The sequence below is a fragment of the Sceloporus occidentalis genome, unplaced genomic scaffold (assembly GCF_023333645.1).
Source record: "Sceloporus occidentalis isolate IW3139 unplaced genomic scaffold, rSceOcc1.0.p SCAF_3, whole genome shotgun sequence".
In the NCBI taxonomy this organism is placed as follows: Eukaryota; Metazoa; Chordata; class Lepidosauria; order Squamata; family Phrynosomatidae; genus Sceloporus; species Sceloporus occidentalis.
In genome coordinates this window covers 113,257,553-113,281,284 of record NW_028316983.1, presented here as the reverse complement: position 1 = coordinate 113,281,284, position 23,732 = coordinate 113,257,553, and the positions used below count along the sequence as shown (strand labels likewise).

Genomic DNA, 23,732 nt, shown 5'->3' with positions numbered 1-23,732 from the left:
GGTGATCATCTGCTGGGAAAGCCCCTGACTCTGAATGGTTTCCTATTTGCATTTGCTGAGTCCTAATTTTGCTATTCCTCAGGACTGATAGCCAAATTTTGTTCACTTTAAGGGTTTTTTCTTTCCGGTTGAAATTGTCCAGGCCCAATTTTTCCAGGCAAAGCATTCTCTGAAGGTGCCAGCCACAGATGCTGGTGAAACGTCAGAAAGAAATTCTGTTAGAACATGGCCACATAGCCCGAGAAACCCACAAAAAACTATGGATGCCGGTCTTGAAAGCCTTCAACTTTACAGTGATAATTTTATCTGGCCAACCAAAATGCACAAAATACATCACACGAGCTTTTGAAGCTTCACTAGCTTCTTTATTAGGCAAATTTGTTAAGAATCATACAGGAGAAGAAAAGTGATGATGATACATTTACAGGCCTACATTTTCTGTACCTTTGCCTGATGATGATCCCAGTGAAGCTTTGCAGTGAAGCTGCAATGTGGCAGCAGCCTGAGTCTGTCATCAGTCATGACAGAGGCTATTGCCACACTGAAGAAATAAAGCAGTTTGACACCAGTTTAACTGTCATGGTTCCATTCTGTGGAATCCTGGGAGTTGTGATTTCGTGAGGTATTCAGCCTGGTTTGTCAGAGAGCTCTGGTGCTTCACCAAACTACAAATTGCAGGATTCCACAGGATGGAGCCAGGTGATGTCAAACTGCTTTATTTCTGCAGTGTGGATACACCCTAAGAAGCCAGAATCCCAACTTCAGATGAGACACTAGCCCTGTTCAAGAAGGATTGTGCTGGTAACCAAAAGACGCTTAAATAGAGAAATTGCTAGCACTGGCTGTGCTCTGCTCACCTCACATGATTATTTATAAAGAGGAGAGCTTCCTTTATCCATGAAGGCTCACCACACAACCCAGAGCACTTTAAAATCTATGGTCTTGGATCATGTGGAAAGCCTCCACAGATCCTTTCTTGATATAATTCCACCCATGTGAAGACAGAAGTGATGATGGAGGGAGTAGAATTTAAGACTTTTGGGGTGTAGCTGTTTAGGCACCTTGAGTATGAGTGAATGAATTTTTTTTTCTGTCCTGTTTAAGAATTGTCCTCAAAGTTTATTCTTCCCCAGATGCCAGTTTGTCTTCATTTTGACAAGAAATTGAAGATTTTCTAAAGTTAACTGTGCAAGCAGAGTACTCTGTAGTTTCAGCTTCCAGTTCTTTGTGGTCAGTTGAATCAAGATTTTATTTGGTTTTGAGCTTCATTGATTGCTGATCCTGGAAGAGTCCAGTGTTAGTTTCTTAGCGCCCACCCACTTCATTTGGAGCATGTTTTGTTGATGCCTTGCTTTGTTATGATCATTAGCAAAGGTTCATTTGCAAACACTGCAAATGCCACAATAGCATCTGTGAAATACATATGCATTCAAAGTGATTTTTTTTAAAAAATAAAACAACCAGATTAACTGCTCTCACGTTCTTCCACCCAAATGACACACAAAGTCCTCAAAATGTACCAAGATACTTCAAAGTGGCTGTGTTATTGTTGTTGTCAGTTTATTGAGATAGAGGTTTATTTATTGAGATCATTTCCTGTTTGTTTATTACTGAGGAGTATTGGTTTCCAATTTATTTTTTGGGTGGAAGGGATCAGCATTCTTATGGGCTGTCAAATCTATTGGCAGATAGTTTTATGCAGTAGTGTTTGGTCAGTTGCTTAGGGACCAGCCTAAACACCATCTTGGTTGTGTTAACTTCAGTTTTGTGGTTTTTCATTTTCGAAAGACAAGGCCTAGTTCAGTAACATGCAAGTATGGCTTAGGGGAAAAAAAAAATCTTCCATATGCAATCAATTCAGTATTTTTGAAAAAGAGGTTTTAAAATTCCCAAAGCTAATTTTGACGTTTGATATTTATTCTTTTGTTTTGCAACCAAAGAATAAAGTTCTAGGGTTCATCAGTGTCAACGTTACAAGTTAATGACATATTGAAATCTGGTGCAGAAATTAAAACTGAGGGCTTAGGTACTTTGGGTGTTTCCAGACAACAACTAGTGTTATCAATCAAAAGGCACTGTGTAGGTATTCCATCCCCTCTTCTTAATGTATATTTTCTGTTAAGATAAAAAAAAAGTGCAAAGATACAGGAGGGATATAAATGAAAGTCACAGTCATATGCCCCACTCCATTAACGTTCCTTGTTTGAGACAGGGCCACTATTACTATTACTATTTATTTATGGTCTTTGACCAAAATATCTCAAAATTATATAAACATTATCAATAAAAGCACTCTTACAAAAAAACCACACAACAACAATGAATAAAAACAAATTAAAGCCCAAATGCACATGTATACAGGAAGCGGCAGGGCCACTGAAAAGTAAAACTTTTATGTTCGGTAGCCATAGTAGCCCAAATTCTGATTTTTCATGTCAAACAGAATTGACCCCTTAGAGCAACGGTAAGTCAGTGGGACTACTCTAGTTTGGTGTAACAATCGGATTTAGGCCACAGAGTTCAGTCAAACTTTTAATTTATATGTTCACTTGCAATTTTAAAATTTTTAATAACTACCTATTACATATAGTAGATTTAAGGGAGGCCATTTTCTTTACTGTTCCCTATCATTAAACAATGTAAAACATCTGCTGGCAAAACCCCCCCCCCCCCCACGTCAGGGAAGAAATGTATTTTGCAGTTACTATCAAGTTAGTATCAATTTATGGCAACTGTATGAATGAGAGTCCAAGCTCATCAACAGCCCTGCTCAGGTCTTGCAGACTCAGGGCCATGGCTTCCTTGACTGAGTCAATCTATCTGTGCTGTGGTTTTTCTCTTTTCCTACTTTACTGACCATTATCATCTTTTCCAATGAGTCACATCCAATTATGGTACGACTAAAGAATAATTGTTGTTGTTGTGTGCCTTCATGTTGTTTCTAACTTTTGGTGGCCCTATGGTAAACCTACCACAGTGTTTTCATGGCCAGATTTGGTCAGAGGTGATTTGTCTTCATCTGAGGCTGAGGGAGAGTGACTTACCTAAGGTTACCAAATAATTCAAAACATATCAATATTTGCTTATCAGGGTTTGAAAACATACTTCTGATTCTTGCCTAGCTCTACACTTTTAAAGGCCTGTTTCCCACAAACCTCTGTCCAAAGTCAGAATTCTTGAACATACAGGATCTTGGCCACTTATTTGTTTGTTGGTCATCATGATGTACACTGAATTACCTGATGTCATCTGCAAATAAAATTTAGGCAGCCATATTTCATTTTTCAAGGATTCAAGTGGATAAAATGAAAAAATATTTAAAAAATTAAAGTATATTACTAATCGTACTTATTTTTTCACTGTTGCAACTTTTTTTAAAATTCATCTGCCTAAATGGGACATTATTTCAGAACAAGGCAATCTGACAAGTCATCATTTATAAACAATCTGCAAATTAACTTGTTTCATGTCAAATCCCATGATCCTCCAGAAACGTCCCCCGGAGACTAACTTATTCTCTTTTCCTTCCAGAAATTGGTCCAGTAACAATTACCACAGATCCAAAGAAATTTCAGTATGAACTCAGGGAGCTCTATGTTCAGGTGAGTAGGGCCTTCTTACTTTATAAACTCAAGCTGAGCACTGAGAAAGTGGAATTTCAGAACATTCACTCCGAATGCTTCCCCATGTGTGTTTTAAACACTCTTTGTATATGCTCTTTCTTTCTTTCTTTCTTTCTTTCTTTCTTTCTTTCTTTCTTTCATTTATTAAAACACTCTAAAGCCTCCATTCTTACACATATGAAGGCAGAATTCAAATATAGTTAAAACAATGCAATAAAGTTAATCAATAAAAACTTGAATTCATGTAAGCAAAACAAAGAAGATGAAAAAAGATAAAGACCAGATCAACCAGAAAATATGCCTTTGAAACCAAAAAAAGGTTTGGTCTGGTGCTAAACAGTTGCAGTGCTGACACAGTCATATGGGGAAGGCTTTCTCTATAGCTTGCACACAGAAAACTACATCCAGTTGTTTCTTTCAACTTGAGTGGACTCATTGAAATAATGGTATACTTAAACAAGTAGCACTGATTCAGTTGGTCTGCTCTGTTTGGAACTGACATTGGATATACCCAGGGTACTTTGAGAAATGGCTTCTCTTATGATGTTGAGCCATGCCTACAGACTAATACATGATGAGAAAGGTTTAATAATAGTTTATTTTCCTCAATGTTTCATATACCTGGGGAGTGTTTTAAATAGGGGAACTTTAAAACTTGTGACCTACGAGTGATCTTAAGTGTCAATTTCACCATTGACTCTGATGCCAATCGAGTCTGAAGTCAATTCTGGCCTGTTGGCTTCTCTTCACATTCTTATCTAATGTTTTTCTTACTTTTTCATGGAATTTCAAAAGCACCTAAGGAAATTATTGAATTGGCAAAGGATGTCCCAAAATTATATCATAAGTTCTGTGTGCCTCAGGGTAAACCACGTATATATTTAAGGTGTAATTTCTGTATATTCAAGGCATAACTGAATGTGGAACATAAACAACTCTTACAAACTGTGAAACCCTGAAACAGAAAACCCCAATATTTACTGGAAGTATTGAGCAATCTGGAGGAGTCCTTAGATAACCCAGGTGCTCATTTCTAATATGAAAATAATAATACTGTCGAGGAGTGGCAGTTATAGCTACTGAAGTACTACTCAAAGCATAAGTTAGTACCAGTGGCATCATTAGGGTGGTGCAGGGGATGCGGACTGCTTCGGGTGACACCCCAGAGGGAGTGTCGATGAAGTGCTACACCTGGACTTGCACAGCTACTGGGTGAGCAAAAAAGGGTGCTTTCCTGCTCATCCAGCAGCCACACAGGATCCTACATGGACCATCCAGAGGCTGCGGTGATGCCCCCCTCAGTAGTGGTGACTGGTAGGAGGACAGTGACTTCCAGGTCTGGTGTGAAGGCCTTTCCAGTGGTGGGGCAGTTGCCAAGATCTTCAGAGTCCAGTGTGGCTGCAGCTGCACCAGACCCTGAAGGCCTTTCCCGGGGGGCAGATGCTCCAGATGCCACAGCACCACAGCACTCCCCCAGCCACAGTTTGGCCAGGGAGAGAGCAAGGCAGTTCCCCCATTGCACCTGGTGACACACCAACCTTAGCAATGCCACTGTTTGGCACTGCTGGCAAAATTTAGTTCTAGTGGGCAACTGACAAGGAATTGTGTAGAGAAGGAGCAAAGGAATATATTTTCCATTGTCTGTAAAATGAATCAATTGTTGGAGGGAGAGACAACTTCTTCTACGCCAGAGGTGGCAACTGTGGCCAGTTTTCTACTCTGGGACCCTCTTGAGGACTCATGGACTGCAGAAAATGTGAAAAACCAAAACCAAAATAAAACAAACGGGAGAGGCTAGAAGTGCACTTCTGGTTTTGAAAAGCTCAGTGCTTTGGAATTCTGGGAATGGTAGTTTGTTATGGACCCAGAGTGGAGCTACCATTCCTAGAATTCCATAACATTGATCTATGGCAGTTAAAGTGGTGTCAAACCAGATTATTTCTGCAGTGCAGATGCAGCCTCTGTTTCCTTTCAGCCAGCAAATCTCTGAGGCCTTCTGCTGACAAGTGTTTGAGGGCTGAGTGTATGCAGGCTACATTGTTGAGTGAGGTGGGGGGGGGGGGTTGTTTCACATGCATATTCTGAAGATTACACAAAGAAAGTCAATTGCTACCATTCTTCTGCCTGCTATCCAAATAAACCAAATCATTGTGATTGACGGGAGAGTTAAACACGCTACAAAGAAATGTTAAGCTCTCCAAATTAAATTGAGTGAGACAGAAAATTGGGGGATTTATTATTATTTTAAAACGATTTTTTTGGCGGCCTTTGTGTGTCTGAAGGACAGGTTTTCCTTTTCAGAGATTTGTGAAACAGAGGTGGGAGAGAGAACAAAAGAGAAACAGGGCTTAATAGAAAAGGCACAGCAACATAACGTTTGTGGCAAAAAGGCAGATTTATGCTGCAGGGGAGCAGAAAAAACATGTTTTTCATTAGTCAAAGAGAAGAAGAATTAATGCCATAATTTAATATTGCCAGAATACTGAGGCAGTAGAACAATTTTCCAAAGGCGGTTTTTGAGTAGTCTTCACTGCTGAAATCATGGTGAATGAATTTAACAGATCCGTTGATTAGGGTCATTTAGGGATAATACAGCAGTAAAATGTTCAAAGACATATCATGCTATGGCAGAAATGTCACATTCCTAACACTCTATTTAAGGGGGAAAAAAGACATACACAATCCAGTTTAGAATCACACAGATGAAAATTGGTTTAGAGCAGTGTTGGGCTACAACACATCCATATCAAGTGAGCATAATTGGGACAATGAGAGTAATTTCCCAATACCTCTGGAGGGCAGTAAATTTGGGAAAGGTTTCTTAGATTAGACCCTTTTCTGGAGTTCAGATTTTCAATCCTGAACATTGTAATTCTATGTAGGGTTACCAAAAATAAAGGTCCCCACCCCCAGAAGTCCTCAGATGCTAAATTTTGTGGTTAGGCGTTCATAATAAATGTTCATCTCTTTTGGATGTATGTTTTAATATGTATGTTTTTATATTTAAAAACTTTATTAAAATTAATAATAAATGCTCATCTCTTAAAAACAGTGGATTCAAAGGATATGCTAGTCTATTTCTTCTTATATTTCACCCTCTCTGTTTGGTTAAGGTTGTCTGTTAGACATGGTGGGCTTGTTATGGTTGGTTGTAATAGAAAGGGGTGAACTATCTCAAAGCAGAGTGTAGGAATGTTATGTTTGGGACATTGCCATTGCCTCCTGCCGCCATTGTGGCCCTTAACTTGTGTCAAAACTCCCTCTACCACCTTCTTAAATTCAGCTTTAACATCTCATGAGAGGTGTAGCTGTATACCCTCCATCATGACATTTCTTCCCCGAAAATGGCTTTTAACATCCATGCCTGATAAAGATGTCTGTGAGCCTCCAAAAGCCTTTGAGTAGAAGATTTTTCAAGGAGCTGGTAATCTTGAACAATTACTTTTCACCATTGTCACAGGAATAAAATGTCTTGAGGTTGTTTAAGGGAAACCATACAATTAAATTAATTTCCAAGATGGAATGTTGTGCGCTAATTTGGGTAATCTTGACATGTTTGTTACATGTGAAAATTTTGCTCCCTTATAATGTTATCTAATAAAGGAGAACATTATTGAAGGTTAATTAATTTACTTATGGCAAGCTACTGGGATCATAGAATAGCCCACTTAAAGCTAGCCTCCTCCAGACACATTGGGCTATGATTCCCTCTTTATGGGCATGCTGGCTAAACTTGATGCAAGTTGTAATCCAAAACATCCAGAAGGTGCCAGCTGGGAGGAAAGCTACCTTAACATCTTTGGATAACTGTTTGGGATGCAGCTTTTGGTGGATTCAAGACAGTGTCCCCCTTCCTCTCCCATAAATTGTTCAGCCTTGCTCTGGAATAATCTTCTTGGTTGAGAAATCAACCAGAAGGAAGGCCCAGAATCTAAAATGGCAGCCTATGAAGCGCTTTGCTGGAATTAGATAAAATATAAATCTAGTTTATTGTTTCAAGCAATTATCAGTCAGGGGGCCAGTCAAGTGCCTTTGAAAGGTAATACCCAGAATAAGAGTAAAGGCCATTCCTTGATGTTTGTCCGTAGGATCAGATATTCAGAAGTTTAATGCTTCTAAACCTGGAGGTTAAATTAGCTAGTACGGCTAAGAGCAATTCATAGACCTTTTCTTTCTTTTCAAATAACTTCTCAAATCCCTTTAAGAGCTTGCAGAAGTAGAGGTTTGATTGACTGCATCTTGCTTTGACAGTGGATTATCCATACATTTTGCTGATTAGAGTGCTGAATTTTAACCTAGGAGATCAGGTCCGTAATTTTGCAGAGAGATGTACTTAACAGGTTGTCTTGAAGAAGTTGCTATCTGATTCTTTTGTCTGTAAAGGAGAAGTACCAGGGTGAATAGAAAGATTTAGCAGAAGGAGCTTGCTGGAAATAGGGCATTGTATACAACAAGCCATACTCAAGACAGTACTGTATAGCAATTTATCAAAGACAATGTTTATTTACAACAGGAGGAAAAATTAGACTATACTGATTTGTCCCCAAAGACAGAAAAACATTGCCAGTTCATATGAATCAAAAAAGGTTTTCCTGTTAGAATATGCTTTCCCAGCTGACAGACCTCTGCTGCCTGTTCTTCCATTCTAATGTCAGAAGCTATGTTTTGGAGAGCGTTCCAAACATTGGAATAGAAGAGTTCAATTTTTCAGCCCATGCCTGATAATAGCTAGGGTTCTCTGAATTCCAATTCAGATTTTTGTTATTATCATAACTCTTATCTAAAGGCTTCAGCCAGCAATTGGTCTTGAGGATGCTGGGCTGAAAAACACATGTTCTAAATCTGGATTAGAGGAAGGTGAGCTCTGCTACTTTGGAGCTAGAATTTTTTGTTGATGAATTTGAGTTTCCTCAGAGAGTTGATTGCTTAAAGAGAAACCTCCACCAAATAATTCTGTTTCATACTTAAACTAGGAATTTGTCTGAAAGCAGTGGCTGGATTAATTTAGAATTTACATGGCTTCTTTAAATCTAGCACCAATTTTGACTGAGCATAGTGTAGTGGTTTGGGTGCTGGACTAGGATTCCGGGAAATCAGAGTTTGAATCCCTTCTCAGCCATGGAAACCCACTGGATGGCCTTGAACAGGCCATACTCTCTCAGCCTTCAAAGAAGGCAATGGCAAATATCCTCTGAATGAATCTTGACAAATAAATCCTGCAATGTTTTTGTTGTTGTGCCTTCCAGTCGTCCCCAACTTATGGCAATCCTAAAGTGAACCTGTCACAGGGTTTTCTTGACAATTTTATCAGAAATAGTTTGCCATTGCCATCCTCTGAGGCTAAGCTGCCTTGGAGGAATGTACCACATCAGAGTTGCTTTGAAGGTATGTCATGATAACAATTTTGACTCACGTTTATTTCTTCATTTGCCATTTGTGAACAGGGAGGTGGCGACTGTCCAGAAATGAGCATTGGAGCCATCAAAATAGCTCTAGAAATCTCTCTTCCTGGTTCATTCATCTATGTCTTTACTGATGCACGGTCAAAGGACTACAAACTGACTCATGAAGTCCTGCAATTAATTCAACAGAAGCAGTCACAGGTAGGAAGCATTTTCAAATTCTGGTTATTGTAGATTTTAAAAAACACACATTGTCAACAGTTTTTATGCAGTGGATCCCAACATGGATAAAAGATGTAACTTATCTTCTATATACTCAGAAGTAAGTACTGTATGCTTCCAAATAAATTCTGCATAGGATTGCAGTCTGATTTATACGATTTTGATGTAACCATTCCCAATAAACATTACCAGTTCCCTACAGTACACTCATCCAGAAGGGAAAAAGTCTTTGGAAGTAACAAGAGTTTTCTGTTCCTTTTGATTTGATTTTATCTATATATGCCCAGGTTTGCATTCAAACCCTTCACTGAAATATCCTGAGTTTCCCTCCCTCTCATCCTTGTAGTCTTTCCCCTCACTTTTCCACTGATCAGATATCACATCTGGAGCTAAGCAATATTTAGAATCCAGTGTTCACCAATTTCCATGAGTCTTCATTATTGTTCAGAAGTTGTAGTGGAAGTGCTAAAATGTTTTAATACTATTACAGTGGGCCCTTGAGTTTGGTTCCAGGACCCCAAGTGGATATCAAAATCATGTGCTCATGTCCCACTAAATAGTACTAATGTGTCCTTTATATAAAATGACAAATCCAAGGCTTGCCTTGGAGGCAAGCCATGGATGGGTGAATCCATGCATAAGGAATCTGTGGTTACAGAGGGATGACTGTACATTAATTAAACATTAGGATCATTTTGCTTTGATGCAAACATTCATCTTTTTCTCATTTGATCTCTGTTGATTCTCAGTTCTGGAAACAATAGCTATGTTTACTGGTAGTGGCCATCTCAGCTAGTTCCAAGATTAGGCAGTTAAGAAGAGATATACTTAATTTCAGAAAATACTGGGTTAATTTAAACTGACCTTGGAAGCAGGAATGAAATGTTTTTGGTAATGCTGGAATTCCCAGGAAATATCTTGGGAAAATGTTATGTTGATCCCCAAGATAAAACTAGTTTGTACAGGAATAAAACCTGGGACTTTGAGAGACCTTTTTCTTGTCCGGAAGGGCTCAGCATTAATATATTGTGCCCATCACATAGTTTTTACAATATGCAATCTTATTCATTTCCATGATGCACTAGTCAGAATTAAGTTAATTACCCCATCCTTATTTCAGCCATAAGCACCAGCATGAGGTTTGAATGTTGAACTATGACTCTGGGAAACCAGAGTTCAGATCCCTACTGGACCATGGGAACCTACTGGGTTACCTTGGGCAAATCACACACTCTCAGTCTTAGAGGAAGGCAAGGGCAAGCCCTCTCTGAAAAAATTGTGCCAAGAAAGCCCTATAATAGGTCCACCTTAAGTTCAATTCAGAAATGACTTAAAGGCACACAACAATAACAGCAATTTTAGCTAAACTGACAACTACCTCTGGGCAGGTTTGAAACCAGGATTTGCAAAAAATATTAAATATAGTAAAATAACCCTAAAAGGATAGTAGACTTCCACCAAGCATTATCAGTGGCCATGGAAAAACCATTGTGGGCATGGCAGTTGGCAACATCCATATCAATGAGGCAGTGAATCTGCTCTGGATTTTATTTCACCATTTAAAGGTGCAACATGACGGTTGAAACTGTTTGGGTGATATGATCAAGCACCTTGGGTAGCTCCTTTAAGGTTTGGACTAAAGCCCACAGCAGATTCACCACCTCACAGACATGAAAGCCAACAGCTGCAACAAGTTGTAAGCAGGAAGCTCAATGGGGATGAGGATGGGATGGAGTACCATGGAGAAAAGCATGGCTTACTGACTGGACTACTAAACAAGAGCATTCCACAGAGCAGCATTCAGTGAAGGTCACGTAGGTAATTACTACTATTTTTCATTGACGATCTCTTGGCTTTTCCTGAGTGCTGCATCAATGGGCTAACCAGCACCCTGCCACATATGTCCAACAGCTGCTCTCTGTTATTGATCAATCAGGCCTGAGGGTCCCTCTGGTAAGACTGACCTGGAGTCTGCAGCTGGATAGCAGGGAAAAGAAAACAATAGAAAGCATTTTGGAAACAAAGGGTCCCAGTGTCCAAGTTTTTACCTCTGTATTTAATTGGAATCATAGTTTGGCAATTCCAGCAGCTATTTTTGCTTTAAAAAAAAAAGAGTTTTGACTAATAAAAACTTGTAATTACAGGAAGCATTAATGAATGTTATGCAGTAATAGGCCCGTCATTGGAGCTGCCAATATGGTACTGTTCTTCTGAAAGTGATTATGCTAATTACTTGTGACTGAAAATATTAAATAAAGCTTATCCCCTTAATGGCCTAATGTATATTCTGTCAGCTAATTGATTTCTGATGCTTTGCTTTTTCTATTCTTTTCAATATGTGGACAATTTTAAATGGCTTTTTGCCCCCCCCCCCCTCTTCTTTTTAAACCCTACAGGTTGTATTTGTCCTAACAGGAGACTGTGATGATAGAGCACATATTGGTTACAAGGTCTATGAAGAAATTGCTTCAACAAGTTCTGGTCAAGTTTTTCACCTGGACAAAAAGCAGGTTAATGAGGTAGGAAATAGAACAGTTTATTCCAATATTGCTCTGATGTGATCTCCTTTGGTGATACAAAACACAGGGTATTTCATTGGGCCTGAGCAGACAGGCCAAAATAAAGCTGCTTCAGGTCACTTTGGAGGTATGCTTTTAAATGACGCACACATCTTAAGAAGCCAGAAGCTGTGCCAAGGGTGAACTCTAGTCCTTAGGACTGGAGCGTGGCTTTCGGCCTCTTAGGATGCATGCATCATTTAATTAGCATACCTCCAAAGTGACCCAAAGCAGCTTTATTTGGGCCTGTTCAGGCCCATAATTTATTTATTATATCTCTATCCTGCCCTTTCTCCAAACTGTTTAGAATAGTCTACATGGACTGATTCTATTTTGCTTTTATAACAACCCATAATAGATGTAGTCCATATCAGTTTCACACCTCTTTGTTCTTATGTCGGTTATGTTGCCTTATTGCATGTATGTGCATATTTCATTTTAAAATCTACACCGATACAATCCTCAGTTCATCCTGTATATAAATATTGTTATCACAAAATTGAAACAAATTGAAAATCTAAAGCATAATTATGTTCTGAGTTAGCACAAAAGATGAACAAGCTAGTTCACATAGTATTTCATGAACTTCAAATTCTTCGAGCATCCGTATTGAGAGAATTAATCCGTGTTTCATTGTAGAGCACAAATCTGAACCGTGATCCTGTTTCTGAAACTATAGTTTCAGAACTATAGTATTAAGTCCTGTCAACAAATAATGAGTCTGTTATGTTTGGGAGGACACAGGAGTATCTCAGTTCTTGCTCCCAGGCTGTGGAATCCTCTCCCATGGAGGTTTGGTTGGCCCTTTCCCTACTCTCTTTCTGTTTGGAGCCAAATGTATTTTTATTTAGGCAGGACTTTGTCTCTCAACTCATGATGGCGAATGGTCTTATAAGATGCTGTGCTGGAGTTTTAGCTTTTAAATCATTTAAATGTGTTTAAAACTATTTTAACTTTGTACTTTTAACTGAATTGTTTATTTAATTGTTTTAAAAACAATTTAGATGTACTTTTATTGAATCTGTTGTAAGCCACCTTGGTTCCCACACTGGGAGAAAGGTGGAATGTTAACAAAGAAAGAAAGAAAGAAAGAAAGAAAGAGGGATGTATGGGTGGATGGATAGATAGAGAGAATAGTTTAGAGGGTCAGAACTATGCATTAGCTTATTATTTCTCAAATTTTTGATAGTATGCCTAATTCTGATGTGATCATACTTCCTATTTGGAATAAAGAAGCCAAATTTACCTAGGAGCCCATGTTCTGACTTGCATTGAGAAGAGGTAGGGCACTATCTTCAAAGGTGCAAAAAGCTATTTCCTGGGAGCTACACTTCATTTATAGTCAATGGTTAGCTAGATGTGCACTCAAGTGGACCTGAAGTTTTCATTCAGGTCTTCTGGGGGAGCACAAAAATGTTTGCTCATACTTAACCTTGTCACTGAGCAATTGGCTTCAGGTTTCATCCCACACTTCCTTTTGAGTCATGGTTCAGGGTTAATGATGGAGGTCTATAATTTTTCCCCCTGACAGTTCAATGTTGTGTCATAACTTTGGGGTGGGTTTGCATGGTGCTGAATCGAGGTGGGACTTGCTGTCCCATTCCACCCAGTTGGGGGTTCCCTTTGAGGATCTTGGAATGTATGCAACAGGTTGCCCTTCCCCACTCCCAGGTGTCAAGAGAGCTATAAAGGGGTTTTCATCCACATGTTGGGAGATCAGTGCCATTATTTGGCAGGTGGGTCATCCTGATGTCCCGGATCCAGTTTCCATGCTAACTGTGACACAAGTGGAACTGGATGACTGTGAGGGAAGCAGCCAGCTAAATACCTCTCCACCTGAGCAGAGTGAAAACTTTGACATTCCACTGTAGGAGAAGCAGCAATGTTTAAGTCTACACAACTCATGGAAATTGTAGTTGGAGTAGTTACCAATGAAACCATGCAATGGGCAGCCTTCTCCAAGAGTTGGTCAATCTCCTGTGGGTGTGGACCTGGTCAAATGCAATGCAGTAATCTAAAATGTTAACCTATCTTATTCTCATACAATCACACTAGGACAGGGCCAGAGCAGTGAAGTTTGTAAAAGCACAATGGATAACCTCCCTTTTGTTTTCCATGGCATGTTATCTATTTTATTTTTTTAAAAAATTAATTAATGTCCCAGTTTTCTCCCAATAAGGGGCTGAAGGCAGCTTACGAGTGAAAACATAATACAGTTAAGGCAAGGCATGAATCAAAGATGTAAAATCAAATCAAATAAATGAGTGTATTGAAAACATTAATATACAAGAGTTTAAAAAGCAGTTAAAACATAATGATGACTTAAAATACAATACACTCCAATTAAGAGTCAGTCAAAGGCCCGGGTAAACAAAAGTATCTTTGCCTCCTGGGGAAAGAGAGCAGAGGGGAGTCACCCCATCTTCATGACGAATTATACAAGCCTGGAAGCAGTCACGGAGAAGACTCTTTCTTGTGTCCTCACCCAACATGCCCGTGATGATGGTACAACCAAGAGAAAGTGCTCTTAAAATTCTTCCATGATACAGTATAACATGCCCAGAACATCATTTGGGAGTGCCTGAGTTAGCCGTTCCTTTATATTTTTGGTCTCCTATATTAAAACCATTCACTGAAAGAAAAAAAGCAAGGTGAAGGTGTGCTGTCAAGGCAGATAAGCTTGTTCCTCTTCCAAACCTTTTCAGGTTCCACATTGTTGTTATGGACAATAGCTGTTCTGCAAGCTCTGATGATTTTAATTTGCTGAATCAAAAAAGTCAGATGTTGTTAATTTGGCTAATCTGAATCAGCTGCCATAGTTGTAAACATTCTCTAGGACTTCCCAATATACACAATTTGTCCATCAGCCACATGGAGGTACTTTTCAGGAAGATATAAATATGCGTTTTGGGAAAAAAACTTGGAGTTTTGGTTTATGTAGTCAGAGTTTTGACTGTTTTATTGTTCCATGCTTTAATTTAAGGACATCTTGATCATGCAATCTTGGACGGCTGTTTGTTTTTCTGGTTGCAGATCTGTATACGTTGTACTTGGAAGTGTTGAGTCTGTTACAACAAGTGTTTTGTTAAATAAATGGGGACTGAATATTTATGTAGCTTGTCCTTCGACAGAAAGCATATTTGTATGTGGTAGGTGAGGATTCAGGGAACTTGTTTATACAATGGTCATGATGACTGGGGAGGATGGGAGCTATAGTCTAACAATGCAACAGCTCGGAGAAAGCTGTTATCCAATATAGGACCCTATTGCATGGGCTTACAGGACCTTGGCTGCACCCGTGATGGACCTGGGTGGTGATTTCTTTGCGATAACACCCAGCTTCTTCCCAAATTAGGATTGAATTCGGGAAAGGTAAGACGGGGTTTTAACCCCATGCGATAGGGTCCGTAAAAGAAGGGGAGGTTAAATATAGATTCCAGTGGCCCTTTTTCTTCATCAAAGTGAAGTGATTTACCTTCTGCATTCATGTAAAGTTTGGGCTTTATAAGGAGACTGGTTACATGCTTTTGTGTTTGATATGTATGTGGGTATGTGTATCAAAAAACAAACATGTACTCAGCATTATGTTAAGGAAAATGCAACATGGGATATACAGTGACTGAAATAAAACATGTATGTGAGAGTCAGGATGACTAAGCAAAAGCAATTGAGAAGCCACATAGGTGTAAAAGGTAATGTAATTAGCAGTCCTAAATGCCAAGGACAGAAATGTAGAGGGTATAATTGAAAACACCTGAGAATTGTTAAGTGGACAAGGTGAAATGATGAAATCATTAATTATGGGATGAACCATGAGAACCAGTCAAAATGGATGTACACGCCCACTGGGTGGAAACTGGCTAAGTGGGTGGTGTTTTACTATGACTATGATAATTGCTTTGATTCCCAATGTATTTTGTGGTTAGTTGTTGGATAGTTGTGGAGTTTTGTGAGTAGTTTGGAGATTGTAGAGATTGTGATTTGTAGGGCATTAGTATTTGTATATAGTAGAATAAAGTAGATCTTTTATATAAGACTACTGAGTTGTCAGGTGTCTTGGGTGAAGATACAAGAGCCAGCAGGATCCTGAAGAAGTGGGAAGACTTCTGTGGAAGCAAGAGTGAGAAGGCTTGGAGAGTTTGTCAGGGTCTTCAGCCTATTCTCTGAAACTCTGCTGCTTTAGAGCAAAGCTTTAACCACTGGCCAAAACTGGTCAGCGCCGGTGCATAGCAAGGTGGTGAGTTAGAGCCAGAGGTGAAGAGCTACAACTCCCATCATCCCTGACACATTACCCAATATGAAGAAAATTGTTCACACAACCATCTCTGTGTGGCATCTATTACAGCAAGAGGAAAACTCCATTGTAGTGACAGCAATGGGCAAATGGATTTAGAATCATAGAATTTTAGCGCTGGAAGGGATGACAAGGACCTGTTAGCCCAACCCCCTGCCATGTAGAAATACACAACTAAAGATACCCATCCAACCTCTGTTTAAAGACCTCCAAAGACCATCCTGCAAGGCAGTCTATTCATCTGTCAAACAGCTTTTACAGTAATAAAGTTATTTCTAATGTATAGATGAAATCTCTTTTCCTGTAATTTTAATCCATTGGGTTGTATTCCATCTTCTACAGCATATCCCTCCAGATATTTAAACATGTTTCAAAAGTCTTCAGATATTTAAAAACTTTGTAGTGAATTTATTATGCTATTGATGAACATCTTGATCTGTTTTAGGATTTCTACAGTCAGGTAGCACATGTAGGTTGCAGACAAATCTACCTAGCAGTAAGTCCCACTGAAACCAATGGGATTACTGAATAGACCTGCATAGGGTTGCACTGTTAAATTTGTTTAACAGTCATTTCCTCCTCTCAGGGCATCCATAGTTTGACATGGAAGTGGTGAGAAAATAGCTTTAGTCTGAAGAATACACTATCATCTCTTTTGAAGTGCTAACAACACATTCACCATTGTGCTGCTGCTTAAAATACATTAGTCTGAACAATCCTATCCTGTATATATGAAAATCAGGTTGATGGAATCTGTGAGGTTTGTGCAACTTGGAGAAAGCGACCTTGGTGTACTATTATATTTTCTTTGTTGTTTTAATTTTAATGTTATCTTTTCAACTTGGAAATATTTACAAAACAAAATTAACCAAAGTTGCCTTTTAAAAAGAATGTTATAAAGGAGGACTTGCTATTTTCTCCTTCCAGCTGACACTGCAGCATGGAGTCTCTTGGAAAACTATAAAAGAAATGTATTAATGGAAAATATTTCCTTAGAATCTTCAATCTTTGTATACACTAATAGTTCAGATTTAGACTCATGCATGAATAGATGTTAGAGATCAATAATCTCAATTGTTACTCTGCAAAACTAGATCATTTTAGATTAATATAGTGTCTACTGGAGATTTGGATTTTGTTAGTTCATAAAGAGTCCTTCTGAGCTCTTTTAACACAACACAGATGCTACTGCTGAACATATGAACTGGGGGGGGGGGAATACAAACAGTGGTTCCATGCTGCCCGTTTTTGCCCCTCATCGGTACTGCACCAGCCGCACAGTGCACATCAACACCCTCCCTAAAAAGGAGCCCCTCCAGGAGGTATATTTTTCACGCCGTCATAATGGCGTTTGTGCACCATGATGTAAACACTTGTGGTGAGTGCCTTTTGGGTGCTTGGACACCTGTGCATCATTGTTGCATCCATATGGGGACATGGAAAGATGGCACATGGGCACCAAAAGTAGGGCTGGGCACATATGGATGCCCAGTCCTACAGAACTCTAAAACTGGCCCCAGGCCAGCACAAAGCACCAGTCTGTACCGGGCCTATGTTCATGATTCAGACCAAGACCCAAGTCCATAACATGCATTGCTTTTATGCATTACTTAGCACACTGTAAAATGGCTTGGGTGGACACAAGATAAAACTCACCTTGGAGATTGTGTGGTTCCTTCTGACTCCTCCCTGTGTTGCAGGGTTCCTCCCAGACCCTTCCACAGTGGAGCTCCTTCTCTGTTCATGTGGGCTCCTCATGTGGTTTATAACCCTGGAAGATCAAAATTTTAAATTGTACAGGGAGACTTTACAAGCAGGGAAGGCTATGCATTGAGTCATAATCTCTCTGTTTGTGATGGGCTGGAAGGACAGAGCCTAAACATATGGCCATGAAGTTCTGTTGTGACTGTTTTCCTCCATCACTGGATAAGCACATGTGGAAGGCTCCAGTTGGGTTGAAGTCATACACATATTTGTTTCATTTTGATCAGAAGGCTTGCTTACTTGTGGCTGTAATCCAGTATCCATCCCCAGCAGATCAGATGCCTCTGGGATGTTGGCCATGGGTGGGGAAGTTTTGTCCCTCCAGATGTTTTTGGACTGCAACTCCCATCTGCATTTCCCACCCGAGCTTTTAAACTGTAGTACTTGGGTGTTTGGTTTTAATATGATAGTATATTTTAGTGCTATCAAATTGTCATTTAATGTGACAACTACTAAATTTCGGATGTATTTGTTTTAATTTATGTCGTAAACCAGATTAGGCACTGCACTGGGAGTAAGGTGGGATATAAATTTCATATATAAAACTCATCATAACCAAAACTTGTAGTGAGGGATGATGGAATCTGCAGTCCAGCAATCTTGGGAGAGCCACATGTTCCTCCACTTCTGAAGTAAACACGATGGAGCCTTTTGTTGCTCCCAGTATGAGATAATCCAAGTTTATTGGGTTTGTGTCATGGGCTTCATGTGTTACAAATTAACATATCCTGTTGTTATTTATTCTTGCTTGCTTACAAGGCCATGTACAATATGAATATATAATATAATAACAAATTCAGAATCAGAGAGAATCTGTTTCTAAACATGGAGAAGAGGTAATAATGATAAATAGCCATTGACAGACCTCTGCATGAGAGGATTCACATTTTTGGAGAGAACAATGATGTTCCCAGTCTTATGATCCCTTCACAATACTAATGCCTGGAGCAAAGGAGCATTGGCAGCAAAGTAAACTGCAGCATTTATAGCTCCAAATGGTGTTAAACCTTTGGGCCCAAGTGAGATCCAAAACCAGAAGTAAGCTGTTTTTTTTTAATGCAGTATATTTCATTTGGTAATGACTAATCTTAACCATGTTAATAAATTGATCTTGCCTGGCAGGTTTCTGCTTATTTTGACACTGAGAGGTATTTTACTCTGCCAAATACACACAAAGCTGTTTAAGAGGGGAGAGTCCAAGCAAAAGGATCCATATTAGAGATTGTATTAAATCTCCAAATCTGCTACATTTGCATTATTTACTTCTCTTTCTCTCATGTGGCAAACTGAAAATTCCAATATTTTGTGAATGTAAATGTTATAAAGCTCTAATCCTATGTATACTTGTTGAGAAGCCAATCTCTTTGGGATTTACATCTTGAGTACATGTACTTAAGTTTGAATGATCCAACTAGTCCAGCCAAGCACTTTAAAAATATCTTGCTTTCCCTGGGAGAGCTGAGCTCTCTCCCAGAAAACTAGTGGAATTTCAGATGGATGGGTTTTGGCTGGAATATGCACTAATTCAGATGGATTCTGTACCGAGACAATTTCATTCCTACTTTCTGTGGAATGTTTTGCCACAATGGTAAATTGTGAAACCTCTCAGTATTAGATTTTAACAATATGGAAGAGATGTAAGAACGAGATCAGTTTAATTGCTGGTGAAGCAACTATATTGTTATTTGTAGTATTTCTGATTTCTTGAAATACTGTATATACTCATGTGTAAGTCTTGAAATTTTAGACAAAAAATTGACCCCAAAACCCTGAGTCAACTTATCCATGAGTCAATGTAAGTACTGTACTTTACCTCTTATTAAAAAAAAGAACTATCCCCTGGTGAAAGGCAAGAACATAATCTGCCCTGGAAGCACTGACTCTGCTCTGCTCTCTCATCCATCCAGTTTTTAGTCTAAGCACAAACATTTATGTCTGCTGGACCTGTGTAAGTTCTTTGGCATTGTTTTCCTTTGCTTCATTCTTTAGAGCCTTTGTTATATGCCCCTAAATTTTACCCTTTACCCGATTAGCAAAATCTGGACTCAGAAAATGTAAATGGGAAACTACCCAGGGTCAGGGGTTTGCCCAGCAGACAATAATCACCAATTAAGCAAATGCTAATCCCCTTTGCATATCCTCACACCCTGAGGCCCTGCCATCAACAACAGAACAATACACAGATTAACATGGAAACCACTCCTCCCTACCCAGGGTCACACAATATCTCTCTCTCTCTCTCTCTCTCTCTCTCTCTCTCTCTCTATATATATATATATATATATATATATATATATATATACCCACTCTCTTCCATGCCGATATTCTCTGAAGATGCCAGCCACAGATGCTGGCAAAACATCAGGAATAAACTCTTCTGGAACATGGTGACATAGTCCAAAAAAACCCACCAAAAACTATGGATGCCGGCCATGAAAGCCTTCGAATTCAAATCTGTACCTGTTGACATAAGTTTTAAATTTCCCATTATTAATCTCAAGACTTTATATTTTTTAAAACCTTTCCTGAAATGTCTAGATTCCCTAATGTCTTATTACTGGTGGTAGTTGTAAACATGACATCATCTGTGACCAAATTTAATGCGACTTGCCAAAGGGTCCATGCCAAAAGCAATGGAGAGTTTGGGCACTGCTATCTTGTGACTCTCTCAGTTCCTATTGGAGCAGAGTCCATCCCCTTTGTCTGTGTAGTTGCTCGATAGTCACTGTAAAAGAGAGTGAAACACCTTTAACAATGCTTCCTGTGTGCTAAATTTTCCAACACAATTTTAAAAAAACCCACCTCCATTCTAATATATCATTTTCCCAAAGATTAAAAACTTGGTTCCTTTTTGATCCTTAACTACTGACATGTTATTTGTTAGCTGTTTGTGTCTCACCAGATGGCTTTGATAGATGACCCTTCCATGAATTTGTCTAATTTCATTTAAAGACAGTTAATTTAGATTTGACCACCACATTTTGTGCTACTGAATTTTATAAAGAAATGTGCACTGTCTTCTCTTTTGTCTACCTAGAATACAATGCCAACCATTGCAACTTCTTGTATGGCTGGGAAGAAACTGCTGCTTTCTGTTTGAATCTCTGAAAGAGTAAACTTTAGATTTTTTTTTCATGCATCTAATATTTGAAAAATATTTTGACCCAGAATAAAGAACAAGAAATTGAGTCCATACATATGGACTTCAAGTTTCAGCAGCTATTCCAAATGATGAGTTGACAGCAGAATAGCCTTGAAAAGTAATAATAAAAGAAACTCTCTGGAGAAATATTGTGAGTTATGTTTTGTACTACTTTAGGATTTAGCAAGCTGTAGTCTGGCACTTATACAAAACTGACAATAGTCTTGTGTGCCCACATTAAAAAAAAAACCTGCCTCAGCTTCAAACTCTCCTCTTCTCAGCTAAAATCATAATCCAAGTGCAAATGAGGAGGTGAAATGTGATTCTCCTTGATTACTTTTTGAAGGTCCAGCATGTGTGTAAATTTTAAGAAGGAGGAGAGCTAGATTATTCTGGTGGCTTGCACATGAATGTGTTCTTGATGAGCTTTTCTCTCTGAATGCCTGTGTTCTGTTTTGAATTGAGATGTAAAATCAGCCGTGGTGAGTCCTATGGTTTGTTTTGGCAGCTTCTAGTATTATGCCATACGTTCATAATACTGGCAGCATCAGTGGAGGCCAAATTTTTTTAAGTGTGCTTCACATTAAATCAAGATATTAGCTACTAACCAATCTCTAAATCAGATGTGTTTAATATTAATTATTTTCCAGTTTGGGGTAAAATACAGCAATTGTAAGGAAGAAATTTTTCCTTAAGGACTTGGATTGTACCAGTAGTCACACCTTTTTTCTGTTCAGCTGAGCCTCACAGTTTTCATTAGCTACTCATTCTTTCTTAACTGGTCACATAATTTTATGCTATTTTAATGTTAACATGAAATTTTTCTAGTAGATTTTATTGTATGCCTCACAGAGATCTTACAGTCTGAGGTGGGATAGAAACATTGTAGACAAACAAACAAGCAAGCAAACAAACAACAAGATGTCATCCCTGGTAAATTAACTCACAATCAATCAAATTTCTCTACATCGTGAAGGCAACAAAATGATCTCAATATTTATATTACTCAGAAGACTATCACTAAACATTTTGAGTGTCATCATAGTTTAGTTTAAAGCTTTAAATATCTTTGAACGGATGAGACAGGAAGGGCTGTTTGACAGTGGAACAAACTCCCTTGGAGTGTAGCGGAATCTTCTTCCTTAGATGTTTTTAAACAGAGGCTGGATGGCCATCTGTCGCGGATGCTTTGGTTTGGATTTCCTGCATGGCAGAGGTTTGGACTGGATGGCCCTTGTGGTCTCTTCCAGCTCTATGTTTCTATGATTCTATGACAAATAAAGAGAGCCAGTCCTAAATCAGGAGTGGGCAAAGAATAGCCCTCCAGACTGCAATTCTGATCAGACCTAGTTAGTACAATGTGAAGAATGTTGAGCACTGGAGTCCAACAACTGGAGGGCATTATGTTGCTCACCCCTGGCCTAAATTCAAATGTTTGTCCCAATTGCCGACCATTGAATTAATGAGACTATGGCCGGTTACAGACCGGCACTTGGGACGTCCGCAGGACGTCCCATTTTAAAAAAGGGGTGTCTCTTCTAGACGCCCCTGGCTCTAATACGGACTCTGTCCATACAATATGGTGCCGGCCGTTCCACACGGCCGGCGCCATCTTTACGTATCGGACGCTGTGCGTCCGAACGTGTCGCGGTGCTAATGACGTTGCGAGTGTGCCAGCGGCACCTCGCGACATCATTAGGGCGCCGCAGAAAGAAGATCCATTTTGGAGCTTCTTTTTTGCTCCGCAAGGGAGCCGTGTGGTGTGGCTGCGACGGCTCCCTTACGGAGCAAACGGCGGCGGTGGCAGACAACCTCAAAGCGGCGGTCTATAACCTGCCCATGACACGTTAAAACCTCTGTAAATAACATTCATCTAATAGGTCTACTGTACTTAGAACTAACTACTGGATATGTAGCCAGTATTCACACAATGATTCTTTGGGTTTTTAAAATACTAACTTTAAATGTGAAGTCAAAGGCTTTCATGGCCAGCATCCGTAGTTTTTTGTGGGATTTTGGGCTATGTGGCTATGTTCTAGAAGAGTTTGTTTCTGACATTTCACCAGCATCTGTGGCTAGCATCTTCAGGGAATGGTGGCATGGAAGAGAGTAGGGTATATATAGAGTGTGTGACCCTGGGTTGGGAGTGATTTCCATGTTAATCTGTGTATTGTTCTGTTGTTGAATGGCAAGGCCACAAGGTGGGAAGATATGCAAAGAGGATTTGATTCTGTTTAATTAGAGATCCATTGTTCACTGGGAAAGCCCCTGACCCTAAGTGGTTTTCATTTGCATTTGTTGGGTCTAGATTTTGGTAGCCAAACTTTGCTAATTTTAAGGGTTTCTTCTTTCTTGTTGATGTTGTCCAGGTGCTTGTGGATTTCAATGGCTTCCCTGTGCATTCTGACCTGATAGTTGTTGGCATGGTCCAGAATTTCAGTGTTTTCAAACAGCATTTTGTGCCCAGGATGGTTTATAACATGTTCTGCTACTGCTGATTTTCCCGGCTGACCCAGTCTGCAGTGACTCTCATGTTTCTTGATTCGTGTTTGAACACTACATTTGGCAGTCCCTATGTAGACTCATCCGCAGCTGCATTGTATGCAGTAAACTCCTGTGGTTTCTCCTGTCCTTCACTGAGTGCATCATTTGCTGAATTTTCTTGGTTGGTTTGTAGACCATTTAGAGGTTGTGTTTTCTCACTAGTTTCCCTATTCTGTCTATGAC

The 23,732-nt window shown here is 39.4% G+C and overlaps 1 protein-coding gene across 1 annotated transcript in view; it reads left to right on the top strand.

The window, feature by feature from the left end:
- HMCN1 (hemicentin 1) overlaps positions 1-23,732 on the top strand; it is a 284,684-nt gene that overhangs the window by 42,257 nt on the left and 218,695 nt on the right. Inside the window, exons 2-4 of the mRNA XM_089515825.1 lie at positions 3,532-3,602; positions 9,068-9,226; positions 11,644-11,766. Coding sequence (XP_089371951.1) covers positions 3,532-3,602; positions 9,068-9,226; positions 11,644-11,766 — 353 coding nt within the window. The remainder of the gene's footprint in view (positions 1-3,531; positions 3,603-9,067; positions 9,227-11,643; positions 11,767-23,732) is intronic.